This window comes from Equus przewalskii, chromosome 1 (assembly GCF_037783145.1).
Source record: "Equus przewalskii isolate Varuska chromosome 1, EquPr2, whole genome shotgun sequence".
In the NCBI taxonomy this organism is placed as follows: Eukaryota; Metazoa; Chordata; class Mammalia; order Perissodactyla; family Equidae; genus Equus; species Equus przewalskii.
In genome coordinates, this window is record NC_091831.1 from 90,824,163 (window position 1) to 90,845,583 (window position 21,421).

General features: G+C 56.5%; 1 protein-coding gene across 26 annotated transcripts in view; it reads right to left on the minus strand.

The window, feature by feature from the left end:
* Positions 1 to 2,316: 2,316 nt before the first annotated feature.
* ARNT2 (aryl hydrocarbon receptor nuclear translocator 2) overlaps positions 2,317 to 21,421 on the minus strand; it is a 173,080-nt gene continuing 153,975 nt past the window's right edge. For 15 of the 26 annotated variants that reach the window (XM_070569822.1, XM_070569833.1, XM_008532067.2 and 12 more), the window contains 4 exons: positions 18,907 to 19,045; positions 18,098 to 18,248; positions 8,136 to 8,272; positions 2,317 to 6,601 (listed from right to left, as the gene is read on the minus strand). In XM_070569822.1, coding sequence (XP_070425923.1) covers positions 6,503 to 6,601; positions 8,136 to 8,272; positions 18,098 to 18,248; positions 18,907 to 19,045 — 526 coding nt within the window. In that variant the 3' untranslated portion in view covers positions 2,317 to 6,502. The remainder of the gene's footprint in view (positions 6,602 to 8,135; positions 8,273 to 18,097; positions 18,249 to 18,906; positions 19,046 to 21,421) is intronic. The other 11 variants (XR_011525325.1, XR_011525316.1, XR_011525369.1 and 8 more) reach the window with 1 other exon arrangement.

The following is a 21,421-nucleotide window of genomic DNA, read 5'->3' on the forward strand; positions in this document are numbered from 1 at the left end:
ATGGGAAGTCTATCTGGTCCCGTGATTTGCAATGTTGCCTTTTCCAGATAACAATTTCCTTTCCGAATGTGTGTGTATTTCTGGGTTCTTTGTTGTGTTCTGTTGATCTAGTTTCCTATCTCCATGCCAACCCCACACTTTTAATTATAAAGCCTCCGAATGCCTAGTAGGTTGAATGCTCCATCTTTCTCTACCTTTTCTTCTTCTTCTTTTTTTATATCTTATACAACAAAATTTATTAGATATTATTTTTCTTTTTTTTCTTCCCTATGAAACTCAGGATCACTTTGTCAAATTCCACAAAAAACTATCCCCTGGTTATTTTTACATCAACTTAATTTAGACATAATTTACACACAATACAATTTAAAGTGCCCATCTGAAGTGAACAGTTCGATGAGTTTCGTTATTTGAATACATCTTCGTGCCCACCACACAGTCAAAATCTAGAAGCTTCTCGTCACCACTGAAAGTTCCCTTCAGCCTCTCCCTGCTTACTCCCCACCCACCTCTCCAGCCCCAGAGCCACTGGTTTGCTTCCTGTCACTATTGATTGGCTATGTCTTTTCCAGAGTTTCATAGAAATGGAATCACACAGTACGATTGTGCCTGGTTTCTTTTGCTCTGCACGATGTTTCTGAGATCTGTCTATGTGGTTTCTTGTATCAGTACTTTGTTCTGTTTCTTTGCTGAATAATACTCCATTGTACGGATATATCACAAGTTGTTTATCCATTCCCCTGCTGATGGACATCTAGGTTATTTCTGGTTCTTGGCTATTACATATAAAGCTTCAGTTAATACTCCTATTCAAGTCTTTGTGTGGAAATATCTTTTCATTTCTCCTGGGTGTGGAAAGGCTAGGTCATAAGGTGAGTGTATGCTTAACTTGACAAGAAACTGCCCAACTGTTACGCAAAGCAGCTGTACCATTTGACGTGTGGGGTTCTAGTTGCTCCATATGCTGGACAACACTTGCTATTGTCAGCTTTTAAACTTTAACCATTCTAATGGCTAGTGGAGTTAGAATGGTGTCTCATTACAGTTTTAGCTTGCACTTCCCTGATGACTAATGATGCTAACCATTTTCCCATGTGCTTATTTGCCACTGCGTATCTTCTTTGGCGAAGCGTTTGTTCACATTTTCTGTCTGTCTTGTGCTGAGCTGTTTATTAAGTTGTAAGAGTTCTTTATGTATTTTGGATACAAGTCCTTTGTCAGATACATGATTTGCAAATGTTTTCTCCCAGTCAGTGGCTTATCTTTCCATCCTCTTTTTTTTTGGAGGAAGATTAGCCTTGAGCTAACATCTGCCACCAATCCTCCTCTTTTTGCTGAGGAAGACTGGCCTTGAGCTAACATCCATGCCCATCTTCCTCCACTTTATATGTGGGACGCCTGCCACAGCGTGGCTTGCCAAGCTGTGCCATGTCCACACCTGGGATCCAAACCAGCAAACCCCGGGCTGCTGAAGCGGAACATGTGCACTTAACCACTGCGCCACCGGGCCGGCCCCTCCATCCTCTTAACAGTGTCTTTTGAAAAAGAAAGGTTTGAATTTTTAAAATCCAATTTATCATTTTATTCTTTTATAGATTATGCTTTTGGTGTGGCGTCTAAGAAATCTATGCTTAACTCAAGGTCATAATTTTTCTCTTGCGTACACTTTAAATATGTGCAGTTTATTTTATGTCAATAATAGCTCAATAAAGCTGTCAAAAAAATAGCAGTCCTAGGTGTTTGATGGAAAAGAGCTTTCAAATGATTTTACTCTGCCATTTTGCTAGATTCTAAATGGTCTTCTTCCAACAGAGAAAGATTAGAATTTGTAAGCATTTACCAGAGGTTTGAGCATACTAAAATGCTAACTTAATTTTGAGAGAAGTTAAAAAAGAAAATAATAACCGCGTTTGAAGAGGACAACGTATACAGGGTTTTGGAATGAGACCTGAGATCAAATCCTGCTTCTGCCATTTCCTTCCTGTGTGTTCTTAGAAAAGTCACTTAACTTCTCTGACTCGCAGTTTCTTAATCTATAAATCAGGAATAATAAACACATAGCATAGGTTTGAAATGATTAACAAAAATAGCATTCGCAAACAGCCTTCCAGAGAGCCTTGCCTAACACACCAGCTCAAGAATTACTAGTTTCCTTTTTCATCTTACGTACTAGACCCCCCGACAGGGTCATTTGTCACACTTTCCTGGCTGTGACACAAAACAGTCCTTGGGAAGGAGGCACGCGAGATACAGCCCACACCCCAAGGGCTGGTTCCATGAATTGTTCAATGACAGCGTCTGCCCGGCTAGTCATCGTTCAGAGCAAAGTCAGCTTTATTGTCATGAAATTTTAAAAGGCAGTTACATTAGTTACACATGTACACAACCGACTTAATCACCGTTAGTCATCAACGACATTCAAACACAAATGGTGATTTACCCACAGCACAGTGCACATCCATGAGGAGAAAAGTTAGGAGAGAAAGGATGAAGCGCTCCAACGGTCCCCGGAAGCCGCTCTGTGAAATCTCTCGTTTCTGAAGGAGAACGAGATGGTGGCAGGAAGCAAGCCGCCCTGGCCCAACATAGCCCACAAGACCTTCGTCTGCACGTCCATGGCCAGTGCCCCGCAGGCTGTGGCCAGTGCTCGACCACGAAACCAGCTTTGGCCTGAGACCCAGGTGCACCCACCTATGAGAACTAGCCTGCTCCCTGGCGGGGGCCCCTTCATGTTTCCCAGACCCCAGGCCATTGGGAAAGTGCGGACACGAGGTGGCCCCTGAGCACACAAGACGAGGATCTGGTGGGGAAGGCAGGGGGGTGGACCCTAGCAAGTCAGGCCACAGTGACCTAACAACTGGCCCATATTTTCTGGTAAAACAAACAACATGTCTATGCTGACTTGTTACTGGCTAGCGCTGTCAGGTCATCTGCTTGGTTCCGCTTGTGTGATGGGTCATATCTGTCAAGGAGCAGGTGGGTGAGTGCTCACGGCCCAGCAGAGCTCATCTGCAGCCCTGGGTGCCAACGTGGGGGAACGGGACCATCAGTCACTTCCCCGGGCCTGCCTCATCTCCGCGCTAAGACCAGAAGGAACGCTGACACTGTCAAGTGTGGCCCGTCTGGGGAACACACGGCCCCTTGATCAGCATGGAAGGTTTAAGCTCCCCGACGGAAGTGCCATCAACTATTAGAATCCTCCCATTATTTGCAGCAGGTATCCACGACACAGCAAAAGGGTTGAATTTGATGTGTTGGAAAGCGGAGAAGAATGTGGCTGTTTGGATGGCTCTGTCACTCCCCACCCAAAGCTAAACGCAAGACTAGTGGGAAGCACCATATAGGGTGAATGTTCTAGAACCTTCTTCGCCACTATCATGGTCACTAACCAAGTCCTAGCTGAGCCTCAACGTGGCTGTGTTTCTGTCCTCGCCAGTGGCTCAGGCAGCCACAGCGTGGGAAGCCCTCTGCTTGCTCAGTTTGAGGAGAGCCAGCTAAACTCTAGCGGATGCGATGAGGCGGGATGAGTATGTGAGCCCAGAGCCAAACCCACTCCTACGGGCCTCTCCCCTTCCCAATCCAGCTCCCACTCCACCTCTAGTAGGAGAGGAGTCCAGGCTGGGGCACGGGCTGAAGGACAGGCTGCAACAGGGCCCAGGGCTCTCCGGCCTGCTGGCTGGGCGGGACTGGCATGGGGGGGTCCTCTTCCAACCTGGGATAAATAGATCCTCTAGGGCTTTCATTCTTACTCCAGGTGGTCTCAAAATTCTTTGGGAAGAGAATCCCTTCGGTGTGGGATCCTCCCAGCCTGTTTTCTTATTGGCCACGTGACGGGTTCTGAGAGGGGGACAGAAAAGAGGGAACGCTAGTGAGCCCGTCAGATTCGAATCAGAGTCCCTGCTGGTGCTCCTGGGCCAACGCTGGAAGGGACGAGGCCCGGCCTGTCTAGTGATGATGCGCCCCAGGACGTGATGTGCGCTTCCAGCCCCCCAAAAATCCTCGTCTTCCAGGGCTAAGAACTGAGCTGTCCTCACCCCAACCTTTGTTTACGTGAGGGAAGTAACTGAAAGGTCGTTGGGAGCAAGGCTCTTCTGTTCCTCTGCGCGTCCTCCTGGCCCAGCACAGACCCGATATGTGGGAGGCCCACAGCCAGCATGTCTACCTAGCGCACGTACCTAAGAAAATCACCAAGTTCTTTCCAAAAAACAAAAGGAGAAAACGAACATAAAACCCCCAGAACTTCCACACTCACAGGCTAAAGGCCACGGAAAGCCTGTTTTCACTTACCCGAGAAACCATTCTTTGATCCGAAAGCTGTTTTTGCCCTATTCTTGGAAATAATTATGTCCACTGCCTGGGGCAAGCTCGAGGCTGCAGAGGCAGAGGTGGCCCCAGGGGCAGGGTCGGCCGGGGAGCCCCTTCTGGGTCTGAACTGTGGGCTGTGGGGGTCTCCACCACCAGCCTTTTCCCTGGAAGCACAAAGGCTCCTGAGGGAAAAAGGATGGCACGTGTATGTAAACCCAAGACCCAACCTCCACTGTCCACAAAAGGATTGAAGTCGCCCTGCAAACGGACACCAGGGTTAGTTTACAGTCTAGGAACGGCATCGGTATGCTGCCCAACAACGCTGGATTTTTACAGGGGGAGCATCCTGCACACGACTGGGCACAAGGAGTCAGACAGACAGGGCTGGCGTTGGTGCAGAGCTTCTAGAGGGTCAGAGCAACGTGCCCTGGCTACGTCCTACCTGTGCGGCTCGCTCTGCACTGGGCAGTCCGGGACCAGCTCCACTGCCCAGGCCCAAGGGGAGGGATCCATGGGGGCTCTGAGACAGGGGCTGAGGACGCCTGCCAGAAGGGGCTCTGGGAGGAACACAGGGCCTTCCTGGGGGTGGGCTCCTCCTGCCCCGAGGAGCCCCGCGTAGCTCATCTCCCCATGGGAGTCACGAGCTGGTGGGACTGTCAGGAAAAGAGGGAACAGAGAGGCTGAGTGAGCCCTGCTTAGTGGGCGAGTGGAGGGGCAAAGCTAAGGAACGACAGGGGACGGATTCTTGAACTAATCTCCTCAAATCGGAGGGAAACACCTCGAGCCAGGGGCCACGGACTCAGAGGTCAGCTGGGCGGAAGTTTCTAGAAGTCAGCTCTTACTCCTGTCTTGAGACTGCCTGAGGAATTCAAGGCCCTGGTGAGTGCGTGACAGAATCAGAACCAGAACCAGACCTGGAACCATGTCTTCTGCCCACACGCCTGCACTCTGCCCCTCCTGGGTCGCCCTTGCTCCTGGTCAGCTGAAGAAGGCAGGCCCGACTGGCCTTAGGGACAGGTTTCACGTCCCGGCTCTGCGGTGGATTCACGCCCACACCATCCCCTGGGCCACTAAGCAGGTGCACCCCCCCCAGGCTGGTCCTAGGGAGCGAGTCTGCAGGGCACAGAAGTCAGGAGGCTGGGCGTCCTGCCCACCCCCCTCTACAGAAGGGCTCTGTGACCTCAGGGTGGCCTCCCTCAGGCACTGGGTGGGGACGATGGAGCAAGGATGGGCAACAACCAGGAAGAGCTGTTCCTCAGACCCAGTGAGAGAGGGGCGAGTGGTCTCCTGGGGTCTCCCGTAGGAGGGGGGCTGGTTTCTCTCAGAGGAGGACACCTCAATCCACACCGAGGGGCCTGGATCACAGAACTGACCCATTAAAGTGAGCAGGTTCCCAGCCATGACTCTTGGGGACACTGGGGTGTGCCCACTGCTCCCTCCGACCTGTCAGCAGGGCGTCCAGACGGGGGCCAAGCTCCCCCCAGGCAGGGAGCTGCGAGCTTAGGGCGGGGGCTGCACATCTGGGGCCTCGTTCCTTAGCACCCCAGATCCTAGACACTCACTCAGGCTGCACATGACAGACGTGGGCATGACACCTCCATCAGGACGGGGATGCAGTCACACGGCACAGAGCACACACAGGCCACGGCATTGGGGGCGCACAGCCGGACCTGGCCAAGCTGGAGGCTGGGGGCAGCGTCCACCTCCGCATCCCCATGCTCCTGGTCCCCAGCTCAGGGGACAGGGGCTGTGCACCTTGCCGCCTCTCCTGACCCCCTGACCCCGCCCATCTGCAGACGGTAGAGGCAGAAGGGACTCACTCCAGCCTCCTGGGTGGCCTGGTGCTGATCGGCACTCTGGGCTGTAAGCAGACTTTTTACAGTGAAATCGTCCATCACGAGATTATTCACAACCAGACTTCAAGGACCCAGCAGGCTCAGCTCCCAAGCACGCAGAGAAAATACAATAAACACGGCCGACCCCCAACGTCTACTGGGGCTCCTGGTCAGGGGCCAGGCAGCCTTGGCCGTGGGCGGGAGCTGAGTGACGCTGCACCAAGGGGGACATGGGGGCCGAGGCGCCTTCTGCTGGGGGGTCCTGGCGCCGGGCGGGCGGGGGGAGGGGGACCCGGCGCCCGTGGTTGGCGATGTCACCGCGCGGGTGGCGCTGCCCGGCGGGGGCCTGGCTGTGCCTGCAGCTACTCGGAGAAGGGCGGGAACATGCCCAGGTCGGCAAAGTCTTCGATGTTGTAGTTCCCGGTGCCCTGGGTGGGGTCTCCTGGCATGGGCAGCATGTCCTGCAGGGGAAGGAAAGAAAGCCGTGGGGGAGGCAGCCCACTCTCCCGGCACCGGGCACCCCAGGAGCTCAGCCTGCCCCGCCACCTCGCAGTCATCCCTCTACTGGGCAGCCCAGAAATATGGGGGGCCCCTCAGAGGAACCCGCTCAGGGTCCTCAAATGTCTGAGACCCGGGGAGCTGCTCCTCCCTCAAGCCGTCTCCAGCAGGTCAGCACGACCTCAGGAGGCAGCCCTTGTCTGTGTGAAGCCGAGCTAGGACCCGGGGCCGACGAGAGCCCCGCTGGTGGGGAGAACTCAGCCTGGCAGCGAGCAGTGCACACAGTGATGATCCAAAAGTATGGGAAACGCAGGGCGGGGAGGGGCGGAGGGAGGACGGAGAAGAGGAGGACACCTGCGGGGCATGTCTGCGTCGCTCTATCAGGGCGGGGCCAAACTCCTGCTGGGCTAGAACTCGCTTCTCACAAGTCCTTCAAGCTTTCTGCCCTCAGAGTCCTGATCTAGCAAATGGGAGTGGCTTATGTTTCAATCCTCGTGGCAGACCTCCCAAAGTGTGTCCTGTCGAATTCACGGCCCAGGAGACACTCTGGGAGAAAAGGATTCTGTGGACAAATAAGTTTGGGAAATAAGGCATACTTTGTCTCCCCCTTAAAAATTCTCAGTCTGCGTTAGTATCATAAAGGCTCTGAAAAAGTCCCTCAGTCAAGAAACTGAATAACTTTGTTTCACCAGCGTTTCACAAACTTATTTGACCGAGAATTCTTTGTAGCATCGTGACCATTAAGAGCCAGGTTGGGGAATTCTGTCAAATGCGGCTGCCGTGAGGCCCACGGATGGGCCAGGGCGAGCCTCACAGGAGGAGGAAGGGGAGGTCAGGCCAGGGCCTGGGTGAGGCACTTCTTTGTGCCTTTGGGAGGATATGGCCCCTTGGAGACCTGGAGTGACGTCTGGGTTCTAGACCTTCGTCTGTGACAATGCTGCTTGACGTGGCGGGAAAGGAGGCTGGGGTGAGGCTGGGGGTCCCGGAGAGCCGCCCCTTGAGAGGAGGGCTACGATGCTAGGAGTCTCAGAAGCCACCCACTTGTGCTTCCTGCCCCTTCCTTGCTCTGCAGGGCAGGCCTGGGGCTCCGGGCGGGACAGAAGCTGCTTCTCCCTCATGCAGGCCTGGTGGGGTGGGCCGAGCACCTGCCGAGGGACAGGCTCGTGCCCCATCTGGGGCATTCCTCCAGCGGGAGCTTGTCTGGTTGAAAGTGGAGCCAAGAAACCCCCCAAGGGGGCGAGTCCTGCTCTGCGTGGCTGTGGGCGTGGGCCTGGGGGTGGGCCTGGGACACCCCCCAACCTTGGGGCTGCAAGGCACCTGGCCTCCCCACCCAGCAGCCAGCAGCCCCATCCTGTGGAACCGGAGTGGAGGAGCCGTCACCCCGACCTGCTCGGCTAGGGCTCCGCTCGCGGGTGGGCCAGAGCCGCACAGAGACCGAGGTGAAGAAGCAGAGGAGAGGCAGCGGTACCTCGGGAAGGCGGTGCTCGCTCGATTTACCTGGAACACTTCGGTCTGACCAGGCTGCTGGTGCGAGTGCTGCTCGCCGCTCTGCTGCCCGTGGTGCTGGCTCTGCCACTGCGACCAGACTTCCGACGGCCGCCCCTGGAACTGCCCGCTACTCTGTCCACTCTCAGCTGGAAGACCCGACGGACAGGACACGGCCATCAGGAGCCATCCCGAGGCTCCACGAGGCCCGAGAGCCATGGCGGCCCAGGGGGACCATGTGTCTGGGGGCACCTCCACCCAGAACTGGCCCCATGTGTTCGCCGACCCGATTCCCACACTGACCGGTGGATGATAAGCCAGTTTTGCCCCTGAGAGCCAAGTGGGTGAGAGAGAAATGGGAGCTTCCTGCAGAGTGGCGAGGGGCCTGGGCGGGCAGGGTGGCTCTCCTGGGAGCACATCTGACAGGTGACTGGGGGCTTTAAGCCTCGGAGCCCCCATTGCCCCTCGTGACCGCTAATGGGGCATGTCGGTAGGCTTGGGAACGCCCTGTCCTTGGCAGCATGGATGCGGGCATGAGAAGGGAGGAGCAGTCCTGCCACTCCAGATTCTCCCCACCCCGTCCCCAGCTGCCCTTTACTGGCCCCACTGGACGATGGGTCTCCCCTCCACTGCACTGGCCATGGCCACCCTCACTGCCTTTCCAGTAATTTGGCTGAAGCCACAAATGGCATTCCACAACGTCCTTCCACAAAGGCCAAGAGCCCTTCCTGCCCGCGTCATTAGCCGAGGATCCCTCAACACCAGTCGGTTTGGGAGGAAAGGCATCTGGAAGCTGCTCAGACAAGGAGATGGGTCCCTTTGTGGGTTCAGAAAATTCATTCGTAAATGAGAGCAACCTTGCTTCTGTCCACACTTTACAGAGAGGACTCAATGGAAAAAAGAAATAGGAGGAAGCAGCAGAATTTTGTCTACAACATTTTAAAAACTCACCCCAAGAGGATTTGTTTACACCGAGGCTCAGCAAAAGCCCCCAGGACATTCTCTTCTTCTTCCAAAGCATTCAACAACATGCTGGAGGCGACGGGCTCTCTGTCGAGCTCTGGATGGCGGGACAGGCTCCACCTTGCTCTTTGCAACAGCCATGCTGACCACAGGTGACCCCCTGACTCCTGCCCAATCGGTGGGCACTGGGTTAATCTGAGCTAAGGCTAGAGAGTGTTCTGGGAGACTCCCTCTCTCTCACACACATGCCCCTCACACACTGCCTGACACCTAAGGGCTCCCCTCCCGCCTGACACATAAGACTCCCCTCCAGCCACGTCCCCTTCTCCTTCCCTCCAGCCTCCAGCTTCCAACGCCATCCACACACACGGTGTCTTCCTACTTTCCCTCCCTCCTCACCCCTTGCCATCACCCTACAGCCAAGTCTGTGTGTGCAAGCCCAACCCTGCGGGCCGCAAAGACCCCACTCAGTCCCTCCCGGGCACTGACGCTCCTGACCGCCATCTCTCTGGAACTGTTCTGTTGACTTCTAGGACCGCATCTGATTTGGCTCCACGACCTCCTGCACGGCCCGTTCTCCGGTGCCCCCTGGTTCTCTGCACGTCTCTGGCCCTTAGCACGTGCTGAAAGCAGGGCTCTGAGCTAGGCCTTCCCTTTCATCAGCAGACAGGATAGGGCAGCCTGGTCCATCGCCATGAACTGGCTGAGTCACCGACTCCCGGAGCTCCTGCGCTGCCCGGGTTCTGAGCTTGTGTTGTGCATGTGCTGGGAAACAAGACAGTTCCCACCTCGGCGGCTCCCAGCGCGGGTGGGAGAGGGGTTAGGGAGCAGCTCCATAGAGCTGCGAGCTGTCACAGGGGGACGCAGAGCTAGAAGATGCTCCAGAGGGACACATGACCTTGTCATGGCGAGGCAAAAACGCGTCCCAGAGACTTCAGCTGAGACCAGAGGGAGACTAGTTAGTAGTTAACCAGGTTAGTAGTTAACCAGGTGCAGGGCTGGGAGGTGGGGTTGAAGAGCATTCCAGACATAAGGATCAGTCTGCGCAAAGGCTTGGCAGTGAAGAGGGCGTGTCCACCCAGGGACCGGCAGGTGGCTCCCGATGGATGAGACTGGAGCATGACAGGGCTGGAGGGCGAACCAGCGCTCAGGTCCCACACGAAGGGGCAGGTGTCGAGACAACAGAGAACCGCCAAAGGTCTCTAAGCAGAGGCAAGGCACACACGGACCTGACCTGCATGTTTAGAAAGGCCCCTCCCCAGCGGGTGAGCAGACAGGAGGGGAGGGAAGGGGCCCGAGCAGGAGGAGCTGCTGTGGTCATTCTTGCAACAGCCGCCTGCACCACGGAACCGAGTGAGAGGCGGAGGGCAGACAGATCTGAGATGCTACAGAGAAGGAGGTGCGGGACACGTGGACTGGCGCTGCTTGTGCCAGGGGCGTGCGTGGGGAGAGCAGGGGATGACCGACTCCGCCTCGGGTGGTCTTTACACAGTCCTGGTTTCTCTCCCAAGCTCCAGGGCCCCGTCTCTGTGCCTCGGAGCTGCCTTTAAGTGTCTGAAGGCCCCTGGGCTCCTCACACCTGAACTAGCCCCTCACCTTGGCGTCTGGTCAGAGAGGAAACCCGCGAGTGCCAACTCTTTCCTCAAACTCGCTCCTCAAGTCCAGTGCATCTCTGGATGCTGCTGAGACCCCACCCCCCAAACATCGTCTCTCACCCCCCGTCTCCTGCCCTCCGTGCCCACTGCCACCACCAGTGCTCTGAGTCCACCCTGCAGCCAATCTCTCCCAAATAAATCCACAGCCTAATGGTGTCTCTTCCTGAAACAGCATCCACTTCTCAAAACCTACCGCAGCCCAGCGCCGTCTGTGGAGGAGCGTCCACGCTCCTCGGGGCTGGCACACAAGAGACCCTGCAACCCGGTTTCTCCTTTTCAGACCTCGTCTCCCACCTTTTTCCTCTGTAACCCCGGCTGCTCGTACCCTGGCCACACAATGACAGCTGGGCTTTCCCCAAACACCAGCGGCCGTCACAGCTCTGTGCTATTGCATGTGTGTTCCTTCTGCAACGTCTGTCCTTCACCGTCTCTGCGCCCGGAGGATCCTACTCATGTTCAAAGCCCTCTCGCGTGTGGCCTTGCACGACCGTCTCTCTGTTCCTGCTTCTTCTCTGCTGGCCTGTGGCACCTGCGTCATCTCCTACGACAGTGCCCATCATGCTCTACAGACTTGCCCCCCAGGTCCTGAGCAACTGACGGCCAGGGACCATATCTGCGTCTACCCCAGGCTCTACTGAGCACAGTGCTTGGGATGAAGGAGGCTTCCAGAAGTATTTGCTGAAGGGAAGAATAAAGGAAGGAACGGAGGAAGGGAAAGAGGGGGGTAAGAAGGATGAAGCATGAACGGTCCATAAGCTTTAATTTCTATTCCCATCCGAGGCCTCCTGGGATAGTCCACTTGTGATGAAACAAACACACATTCTCTCCTCAGTCCTCCTCAGTGACAGCCAGAGACAGGGTGGGGCGGACAGGGCTGAGGACCAGAGGAAGATCAGCTCTCTATTTGTGTCTGTGTGATTCTATTAATTACAGACACACGACAGCAGGATAAAAACTCCTAAACTTCTAGGAAGGGAAGTGCTCCTCTTAAATGTTTGCATTAGGAAAAAATCAATTACTGGATTGCCTTAGAAATGGCACAAGCTACTTAAGGAAGGAGGGGAAGGACTTAGCATTTCTGGAGTGCTGATTACGTGCTAGGCATCGCGCTGGGTACTTTCTGTACATTATCTCATTTCCTCTTCCCTCTGACTCGAAGAGATGGATCCATTTTCCACATTTTTCAGATAAGAAAACTGGGGCTTGAAGATGTCAAGAAATTTGCCCAACTCCTTTAGCCTGTAAGCGAGCCACGTCTGAACCTAGCTCTTTCTGACACTGAAGCTCATGGGCATTCATTTCGTAAATACGAGGTTTATGTTGATCCCTACTATGTACCTGACACTGAGCAGTGCGTGGGGGACACAGTGGCGATCAAGACGGGCCCAGTTCATTGAGAAAGACAGGTGAGTAACTGGATAATTAGAAGCGCTAAGAGTGCTCATAAGGGAGCACAGGTGGCTCAGGAGGACACGGAGCAGGACCCAACTCAGCCCGAGTCTTCCTAGAGGGGTCACAGGCAAAGCCACCATCCACAGAGTGAGTTCACAGCCGTGTGACAGAGAGTGAAAGGGGAAGGCTCTCCTTTTAGCTCTGCTACTAAATCCATTGGTGACCTCTCTAAATAACGCGCAGTAACTACGACAGAACCTCTCCAGGATGACAGAGTGTCATGGGGCCTAAGCCTAACCCTTGGCCCGACTGTCCTGCGCTGCAGACGGATGGTGGACAGGGGACACACACGGGCTGCCCCCAAGATGCACCCATGAGCTTCTTTGTGGAAAAAGCCCCAGTGGTCACCAACATCCTTACTGTTCCCACAGCCATGTGTACGGCTACAAACTGTGAGCTGGGCTCCAGCCACACTGTGCTTCCTCTGTTCGTTGGCTTCCTGAGCAAAGTCAAGGCTGCAACAGCCCTGGCTGGATGCACCGGCCACCTGCCAGCCCAGGGGCCCAAACAGAATGTGCTCTGGGCTGCCACCACCTGGGCCAGTGGCATGGGCGGGCTTTTGTCTCGAGGAGCTTGTGGATTCCTGGGTTGTAGAGGCAAGGGAACGACATCTTCTTTTCAAACAAATTTTTTTTCTTGGCGCTCAATGCTGTAATTTCACTCTTGCTAAATGACATTTTTCCTCATGAGAGTCATCAGACTCAGAAATTTCCCTGAGCTTCAAGGCTCATTGGAAGTCCTGCTCAGAGGTCCTGTGTGGTCCGGTTTGGCTCAGTGGTTCTCAGCCAGAGGTGTCTGTGCCCCCAGGCGACACTTGGCTGTGTCTGGAGACAATTCTCAAGGTCACAAAGGGAGGATTGCCAGTGGGGGGGGGGCGGGTCAGGGAGCCCACTAAATGCCCACAAAAACAGGATGGCCCCACAACAAAGAATTATCTGGCCCAAAATGTTGGCAGCGGCAAGGCTGAGAAACACGGCTGGTCAAGTCGGCCAAGAGCTGACGGGGCGGCTGATTCTCAGAAACGCCTTCGAGGCAGAGGACACCATGCACTTCTCGCCCAAGAACACACACCACAAGGACCCCTCATTTCCCATCATTTCTGGCTAAGACCTCGTCTTTCCATCACTAACTAGTAGGCATGGGAAGGGCTATAATGCCCCAAAATTCGCTAGTAGGAAGGCACGGGCTGAGTTTGGGGCAGGAGCTGGGAGCTGAGGAGCATGGTGTCTGGAAACTTCTCAGGTGGCTGAAACACTGTTACCTGCTGGGCCGGGCAGGGCAGGCCACGATGGACATGGCCTGTCAAGGAAGGGAAACGATGTGCGGGAAGTGTGTCTTGAGCTTTGTGAAAGATGCTCGTCCTCAGAGCGGTCAGTGTCGTCTGCAGTGAGCTGATCTGATCTGCGTTGCCTGGCTGTGACTCGCAACAGGTGCGAATGAAACACTCTGGGCGCGTCTTCCTAAACAGAGGAGCACACGGTGACCAAGAAGCCACGGGCGCTGTGAGTGTGCCGGCCGAGTCATTTTATCCAGGAGCACGCCGAGGAGACAGCAGTTAATGCAGACCCAGCACTGCGGGGGCAGGGACCATGCTCAGAGCGAGCCCGGGCACGGGGGCCTGGCCTGCCATAGCAGCATGGAGGCCCCGTCACCCAGCACCCTTGTGTGCATTTCTCCAAGAAGCATGGTGGTATCGGCAAGCAGAGGCTGGTGGTCACTGAAACAGAAACTGACCAATTTTGGGATTGAGGTCGTATAAATCTCAGCCAGTTATCAACTTATCGCCTCGCAGCTCCCAGGCCACCCTTCTCTGCCCCGCTTTGGGACACGGGAGCTGGACCTGTGAATGTTCCTCCTCTCCTGGCTGGTGCGAGGTCAGCTTCGTCCACAGAGGGTGCTGGGGACACAAGACAGGCCGCGGAGGACGTGGTTCTCCTCCGGGTCAGGGTTCTCCCTCCACGGCGTGTCCACCAGCTGCGGGCAGGGGCCCGGCCAGCAGTCTCCCTCAAACTCTCCATGGCCTGTCCCGTGGTTCCTGGGACGGTTCCTGGTCCACCTGCGCCCTCTAGCTGGCAGCTGCTTCCACTGACCGCCGGCAGCCCACAGCCTCGGGCCAGATTGTCCACCACCGCAGGTCCTGCGTCTGCGGCAAACACTCCTCCGACAACTGACCTCAGGCTTTGTGGGGGGGCCTTTTCCTCCAGGTCCTTAGCTCCTTCCTCGTCCACTTCCCTCAGCCTTCGAGCTGGAAGCCGATGCCCACTTTGTTATTCCTGTCTTCCTCAGGGTCCTCTTTTACCACCTTTCATCAGTTACAAAATCTTTGTATTGAATGTTCCCTGTTCAGACTGCTGCTGTGGTTTCTGCATCCTGCCCGGACCCCGACTGACACACCTTTCCCGCCCAGCTCGTTACGGGAACGACCGCTTAGACGTGTCCCTGCTTCCAGGAACGCACCGGGTGGGTTTCCAGTTGTGCGTCTGGATGCTGCATTTCAAGCGACTAGGTTTTACTGTGATGGAAACTGAAACTAAGACTGGAAACACAAATGCGATGGTAGCATATTTCGAGATAACTCAACAGACCTGACGTGGGAGAAACGCCTTGGACTGACCCCTGGAGGCCCCTGGAACAGATCAACACGGGCTCCCAGGAGGGCTGGGACCAGGAAGGGCCGCTGTCTCACTCCGCGTGTGAACTCAGCGCACGACGCTGCCCTGAGGAGTCCCGCTGAGGGAGAAGCGCTGTTCCAAAGTGGCCTGTCACGCTTCCCTCCCCTTGACGGCAGCCGCTTGGCCGTCAGTGGGTGATGGTCAGCAAGTCTGCTTGGCAGGCATTCCCAAACCACCCCACCCCACTCCAGCCAGCGAGAAGGAGGTGGCAGGATCGACTTTGCAACCTCTCTGGGTTGAGGGGTGAAGCCAAGGACAACTAGCTGAGGGGTTGTCCTGGGGGTGCTGCCATGCGTGTAGCCCTCAGGCCCCACCAACAGGCCCCAGGCCCAGCTGTGTCGCCCACACCCTCTGAGAGCCCCTGGGAAGCCACTCGGATCTGCACACTCGGATCTGCACACTCGGGGCCAGGGTGTGTGTCCCCTGCAAATGTAAATGCTGCCAGGTGTTTTAATGGTTTGATGTTTATTTAACAGTTAATGAGACTGACTGTTAATGGAGCCTGCTCGGCCCCTTCTCCACTCACCCGTTCTCCTGTGCCCTCTCCCCTGCACCCCTTCCCACTGCGCTCCACTCCGGAACACCCACCGTTGTCAATAAACTGCCCCTCAGGTCCTCTTCCTAACCGCCACCCTCTTCCCTCCCACCTTCACCAACGCCCGCCCCTCCCTCCACCAGGACGCCACCTCCTTGAAGCCCTCTGGAGCTGAAGATGCTTGTTTTATCCACAGATCCCATGGCCCACCCTACTCTCTGGCCCTCCACGCAGCTGTTCTCCACCGTGATGTGAAACGTGCCCCGTCTGCCTGTGCGGTGGCCATCCTGGGGGCTCCTCATCACAGACGATGCTGACACCATGCCCTCGAGGTCGTCCTCCCATCCTGGCCCGAGCCTCCATTCCCGCTCGCTCCTCCTCCGCTTTCTGTCCCCACTTCCTCGCCTGCTCCTGCCTCCACCGTCTGGCTCCCAAAGGCATGCCACCAGCATCCTGTTCTACTATACTTCTGCGTCGAGCTCCATGAACAAGACAGAGGCCACGGGAAGCCTCTCAGTTCCCCTCTGTGTCCACTTACACTCTCCTCCTTGCACTCATTGAAGGCTTCCTGCCCCTTCTCCTTACTAGAAACCACGGAACCTCTGCGGGGCCGTCCAGCTCCCGCTTAATCCTAAGACGCCCTGAGTGATAGACTAGAAGACGGTAAGTATGGAGGCGCGGATGAGAGCACAGACCCCAGGGGCACCACCCGGGTTCCAATCTGGCTCCACAGGTGACTCTGTGGCTTCCCAGCTGTGAGGCCGCGGGCAGCTCTCCAGCCTCACTGTGCCTCCATCCGTTTATCTGTGAAATGGGAATAATCATGGTATCTCCAGCTCAGGGCTATCGCGAGCAGTAAGTGAACTCAAATGTGTGAGATGCTAAGCACACAGTAAGCACCCAGTGAGTCAGCTGCTGTCATCGTCATCATCATCATCGTCATCATCATCATCATCATCATCATCATCATTGTCAAGTGTTGGATAGCTCGAAGGCAGCTGTACAAATGGCTGCTGAGCCTGGGGCCCCATTTGTGTGACCCTGTCCTGGGTCATTGAGCTGTGTGGTGGCCTCTGTCCCTCCTGTGTCCCATGTCTACTTATATTCAGAGCCTGGCACTTGCTAAGTCTCCACTTAGCTCAAGGACCTAGACTGTTGGGGCAGGAGAGTGGCCTGTGCCCTTTTTCGTCATGGCCACACGAGATGCTCCCAGCCTCACCAGGCTGGGTGCCGGCTCCTGGACGCCTCTCCTGACCACGCTACGCTCAAGGACCTCTGCCTTCAGTGACCTGTGCTGCCATGTCTCTGTCCCATCGTCTCCCCTGCCTCAGGCTCTGCCAGGGATCTTCCCTGGGTCAGGACCCCGTCTCCTCCCCTCGTTCCCAGGGCTCAGCATGGGGCCTCAGGAAGGCTCGGTGGAGATGGGGCCTCCTGCCCTGGGGAGGACGGGGTACCCACTACCTCCAGTCTGCAAAGGCCTGTCTTCAGGGGGAGGCAGGGGTCTGTCCAGGCCCAGGGAGGACGCTGGATGTGGAGACAGAGAGGGCAGCTCTGCGGGAAGTCAGAGGCCTCTGACCTCAGGCTGGTTTCTGAGTTGAGCTCTTGTCTGGGCCCGAAAGCAGCTGCCACGGGGCTTCCCCTTCCTCAAATGGGGCCTCTGCTCCAAACTCAGTTTCCCTGAATGGTCTGGCAAGGACATCTGAAGGCGGAACACGTGCACCTGCTACAGGTGAACGAGATCAACGCTGGAGGGACAGACCGATCCAGAAGAGAGGGAGAGAGCAGGATTGGGAAATGCTGGGGTCCCCGCGAGTGGAGGGGGCAGAAGTGCTGCTCTTAGTGGTGGTGGAGGAGGGGGCGGGAGCGGCCGACAGCTCCAGGCTCTGGGCTAGGCTCAGCAGAGAGCTTAAATGGAAGTATTTAATGTGCCAAATGGAAATTTGGATGTTTGGGCTCAGCCTCAGGCTCACCCACGAAGGTCCACTCTGCAGAGAAGTGCCCGCGAGCCACACTACGGACATTACCCGCTGACAGCACTGCGAGAAGACGCGCACCAGCTCAGGCTTCTTACAGTATCGGGGGCCACTTACCAGCCCCTCCTTATGTGAGATGGAGCCCTGGCCCTTGAGATGCTGACGGGTTCATTTAACCCATGCCAAGTGAGCAAGCCAGGCTTCTGGGAATTGCCCCAGGGGTCGGTTACGTAATCCTTTACGGCCTGAGGTTTCGTTAAGAAAGCTAGGAGAGATGTTCCCACAGGGGCTGGTCTCCCTCTTTTAATATGAAAAAGAGGGAGAACTTTACAGTGTTTATTATTTACACAATTCACTTATACAACTGATCATCCCTACAACTGTCTTCTAGTTTTTTGAAACAAGACTAGAGGGTTTTTGACTTGAGGGACCTGAAAGTCCTTGCTGAGGGCCGTAAAGGGTTAGAATAGCATTTAACTGACATCAGCGCACAGGAAGACAGTCCCAGGGTCCTGAAAATGATCAAGTCATTCCACAGAGCCAAGGTCTACGCAGCCAGTCTCTTAGGAACACCACTGGTCTTCTCAGAGCCAGAAGAGGCACTTGGAAACCTCCAGACTTTGTCCCAGGATTCTGGGAGCTTGGGGTTCAGCCCCCGACTCAGGACGGTCAGACAGCATTTCTGTGGCTCCCCCAGGAATTCCTTCCCTGATTCCCCACCTACCGAACCCTGGAGTCCTGTTGGCCAGACCGGAGTAGGCGTTCCCGCTGGGCGAGGAGGTAGCTGGGCTGGAGAGAGGACTGTAGGAGGAGGGGTCTGCCGGGTAGGTGTGGCTCGTTCCAATCCCAAAGGGAGACGACTGAGTCTTGCTGGACTGAGAGGGGATAAAGCAAAGACCGGAAGCATCACCAGCAGGTCCCACCCCCTCCCTAGGCTGGTCACTGCCACCCACAGGTACAGCAGGCTGGGCAGCATCTCCTCTGGGCTGACCATGACTCCCAGGGGCCCTCTGGGCAGCTGGGCACAAGGCATGAGTCAGGCCAACACGTGCGGGCCCAGAAACTGCAGGACTCGGGTCCTGGGCCTTTGGGACAGGTCTGGCTGAAGTTACCCCCAGGCTACAATGATCTGGGTCCTCCGGCTTCCAGTCGCGGGGTCCTTGGCCCTGTGACTACCCAGAACTCCCTCAGCCCAACATGCTCACAGTGACCCCAGCAGCTTGGTGTCCCCACCCGCTCCTGGGTGGGGCAGCCAGAGCTCCAGAGTGGCGAGGGGCTCATTCCTGATGGGGGGGACGCCCTGCGTGCCTGCCCCTCCTCCCAGCTCCGCCAGACCATGGCTGCACGGAGAGAAGGCTGCTATTGGGGACCCAGCCCTCAAAGTGCCCTTGGGGTGGCCGGGGCTCCTGGGCGCCCAGCTGTTATTGGGGAGGTCAGCTCCAGCCCAGGGCACTGACCAGCCCTCAGAGCCACATCCAGGGTACTCTGCTCCCTCTTGTTACCGGGGGGCAGTGCCCTCACCGACGCCCATACCTGTCCGGGAAAGGGTGGCCGACTCCCCGTCCATGCCACCTGACCCTGGTTTAGCTGTCGAGAGATCTGGGACATGTTCTGGCCGGTTGAAGAGGAGGACTGGATGTCATTCACTCCAGGCACGTGGACCACGGAAGAGCTAGGAGAGAGGAAGACACACTTGTCGTGAGAGACGCAGGCGCCCTGCCCGCCATGCGCCGCCCTGGGCCCCTCCCGGCTTCCACTCACTCGCCCTCCAGTGCAGCAGGTCATTGGACAAGAGGGCCATGCGTGGCGAGCCCCTCTTTTCCTCCCGTCCCCTCAGGGCTCCCTCTGTCCACACTGTGTGGCCCTGCCTCTTCCTCCCCACAGGGCCTCCTGCACTCTCCTCTCAGCCCTAAACCCACCCTGTGTCTCTGGCTCCAAGCAGATGAATCCCAGGAAAAGAGAAGCTTCTTAGGGGGACACCTGTCTCTGTTGACCGCTCCTCTGTGCTCTGGGTAATTTGTTCCTTTGGGCCCTGCAGGGCTTAAGGACTCTGGAAGCAGGCCGTGGGCTGCCAGGCCATTTGTTTTAAACAGAAAGAAGTGCCCGTCAATGGAAGCCTGCTGGACGGGACCAGTCCTCTGCCCGGAGCACAAGTGGTTGACCTCTTTTGCCCCTGCCCACTCATCTTCAATTTGACTCAAGTCTTTTTTCTTGTTGTTATATCAATTTCTGTTTTTTTGCTGAGGAAGATTGGCCCTGAGCTAACATCTGCGCCAACCTTCCTCCACTTTATATTTGCATCACTGTCACAGCGTGGCTGACAAATGGTAGAGATCTGAACCTGTGAACCCAGGAGCCACAGCGGAGTGCGTGAACTTCACCACCACACCACGGGCCAGCCCTCAACAAGTCTTTACTAGGCACTGGCTGCCAGCGTCCACATGCTCCCTGCTTGTCCTTCCACGGCTCCACCTCTGACCGCTGCCTCTGCTCCGAGGCACTTTTTCCCTGAGGTTTTCCAGCTGTGCCGGGTGTACCACGAGCTCATGGAAGGCAGGAAGAGGGGGAGACATCACTGCGTTCCAGGCCCTTCCTCCCGCCTCCTGGGACCAGCCCGGCACATGGACCATCCCGGCACAGGGTGCAGCGCTGGGCGCCCTGGAGTGAATCGAGTGGAGAGAAATGGGGCTCAGCACAGACGCCTTGGGGAGGGCATCTTCAGCCAGGTTTGAAGAAAGGCAGTTTATAGATGCATAGAAATGACCAGGGACGATTTGACCCGTTGTACTGTGATATTTCTTTGACGCTATCTGGTTCCTCGTAAGACAAACAGGACCCAAGAATGTCCAGACATTCGTGCACCAACTGTTGTCAAAGGGGGACGTCCCTCCCATCTTCCTGGACCACCTCCTCCCCTAACACAGGGCTCGCTTCTCATTCTCCTTCCTGACGAACGGACGACCTCAGGGGGCCCTGTCTGACCACAGATCTCCGCGGGGCCTCTTCCCTGCCCCTCGGCACCCTCCCAGAGCACCGACTGACGAGAGCTGGCTATGGCGTTGCTGGCCCTGGGAACGGCGCCCGGGCTGAAAGGCAGGGCCTTCTTGGGGCTGGGGCAGCCTCTGCACCCGGCCCTCCCCAGGGGCCTCAGGGCAGAGAGGCAGGGGCCAAGGCCAGGGACCATGGGATGCGGTGAGGACACACTGAGGGATGCACAGTAATGCCCTCCGCCAGGGGCTCAGGGCGACCTGTGACCGTCACTCACCTGACACCCCTTCCCACTCCAACCAGCTCAGCCCCTTTGGATTTACAGGAAATCCTGCCCATTCCACAGGCTTAAGGCCACACAGGCATCCTTTCATTCATTCATTCATTCATTCACGCTGGGGACTAGTACTGAGCGAGCACCTTCTGTATGCCAGGCTCCCCACATCGGCTGGTGTCCTCCTCCGACTCCATCCCCGCCCCGCACAGCCAGCCACGCACAAGCTGCCTTTCCTTCTCCGTAACTGGCCCCCACCCCACCTCACTATTCTCCTACAACAGCCTCCCCAGGCTCAGCATCTCCAGCTGGACCGTCTGTCCTCCGTGCCCACCTGCAGCCTCGCTCCTCCACTCCTGCCACCTAACTCTCTCCAGGACCCCAATGCCTCAGCCCCTCTTCTCCCACAAGCCATCAGTGACGAAGTCTGATCCTTAGCGTGGCATTCAAGGCCCCCCCAGTCTCGGCCTCTGTTTCTCCCAGACCTGAAGCCTCCCGCATCGCTCCTGCCTCCTGGCTTTGCCAGCACGTTCTGCTCGTTCTTCCCGTCTACGGTCCGGTTTCCCAGCAGCCCTGGAGCCAGGCTTATCTCTGGTGGTGGCGACAGGGCTTCCCCAGTGACCTAAAAGAGGACCCTGATGCTAAGAGCCAGGCCTGGGGCAGGTGGACACCCTGAGTGGTCGTTTAGGCTGAGACCCCAGACACGATGGGCTGAGCTGTCCTCTCTTCCTTGGAGCTGGCTGTGGCCTCTGGGGGCCCAGGGACAGGGCACTTCCTGCCACCTTG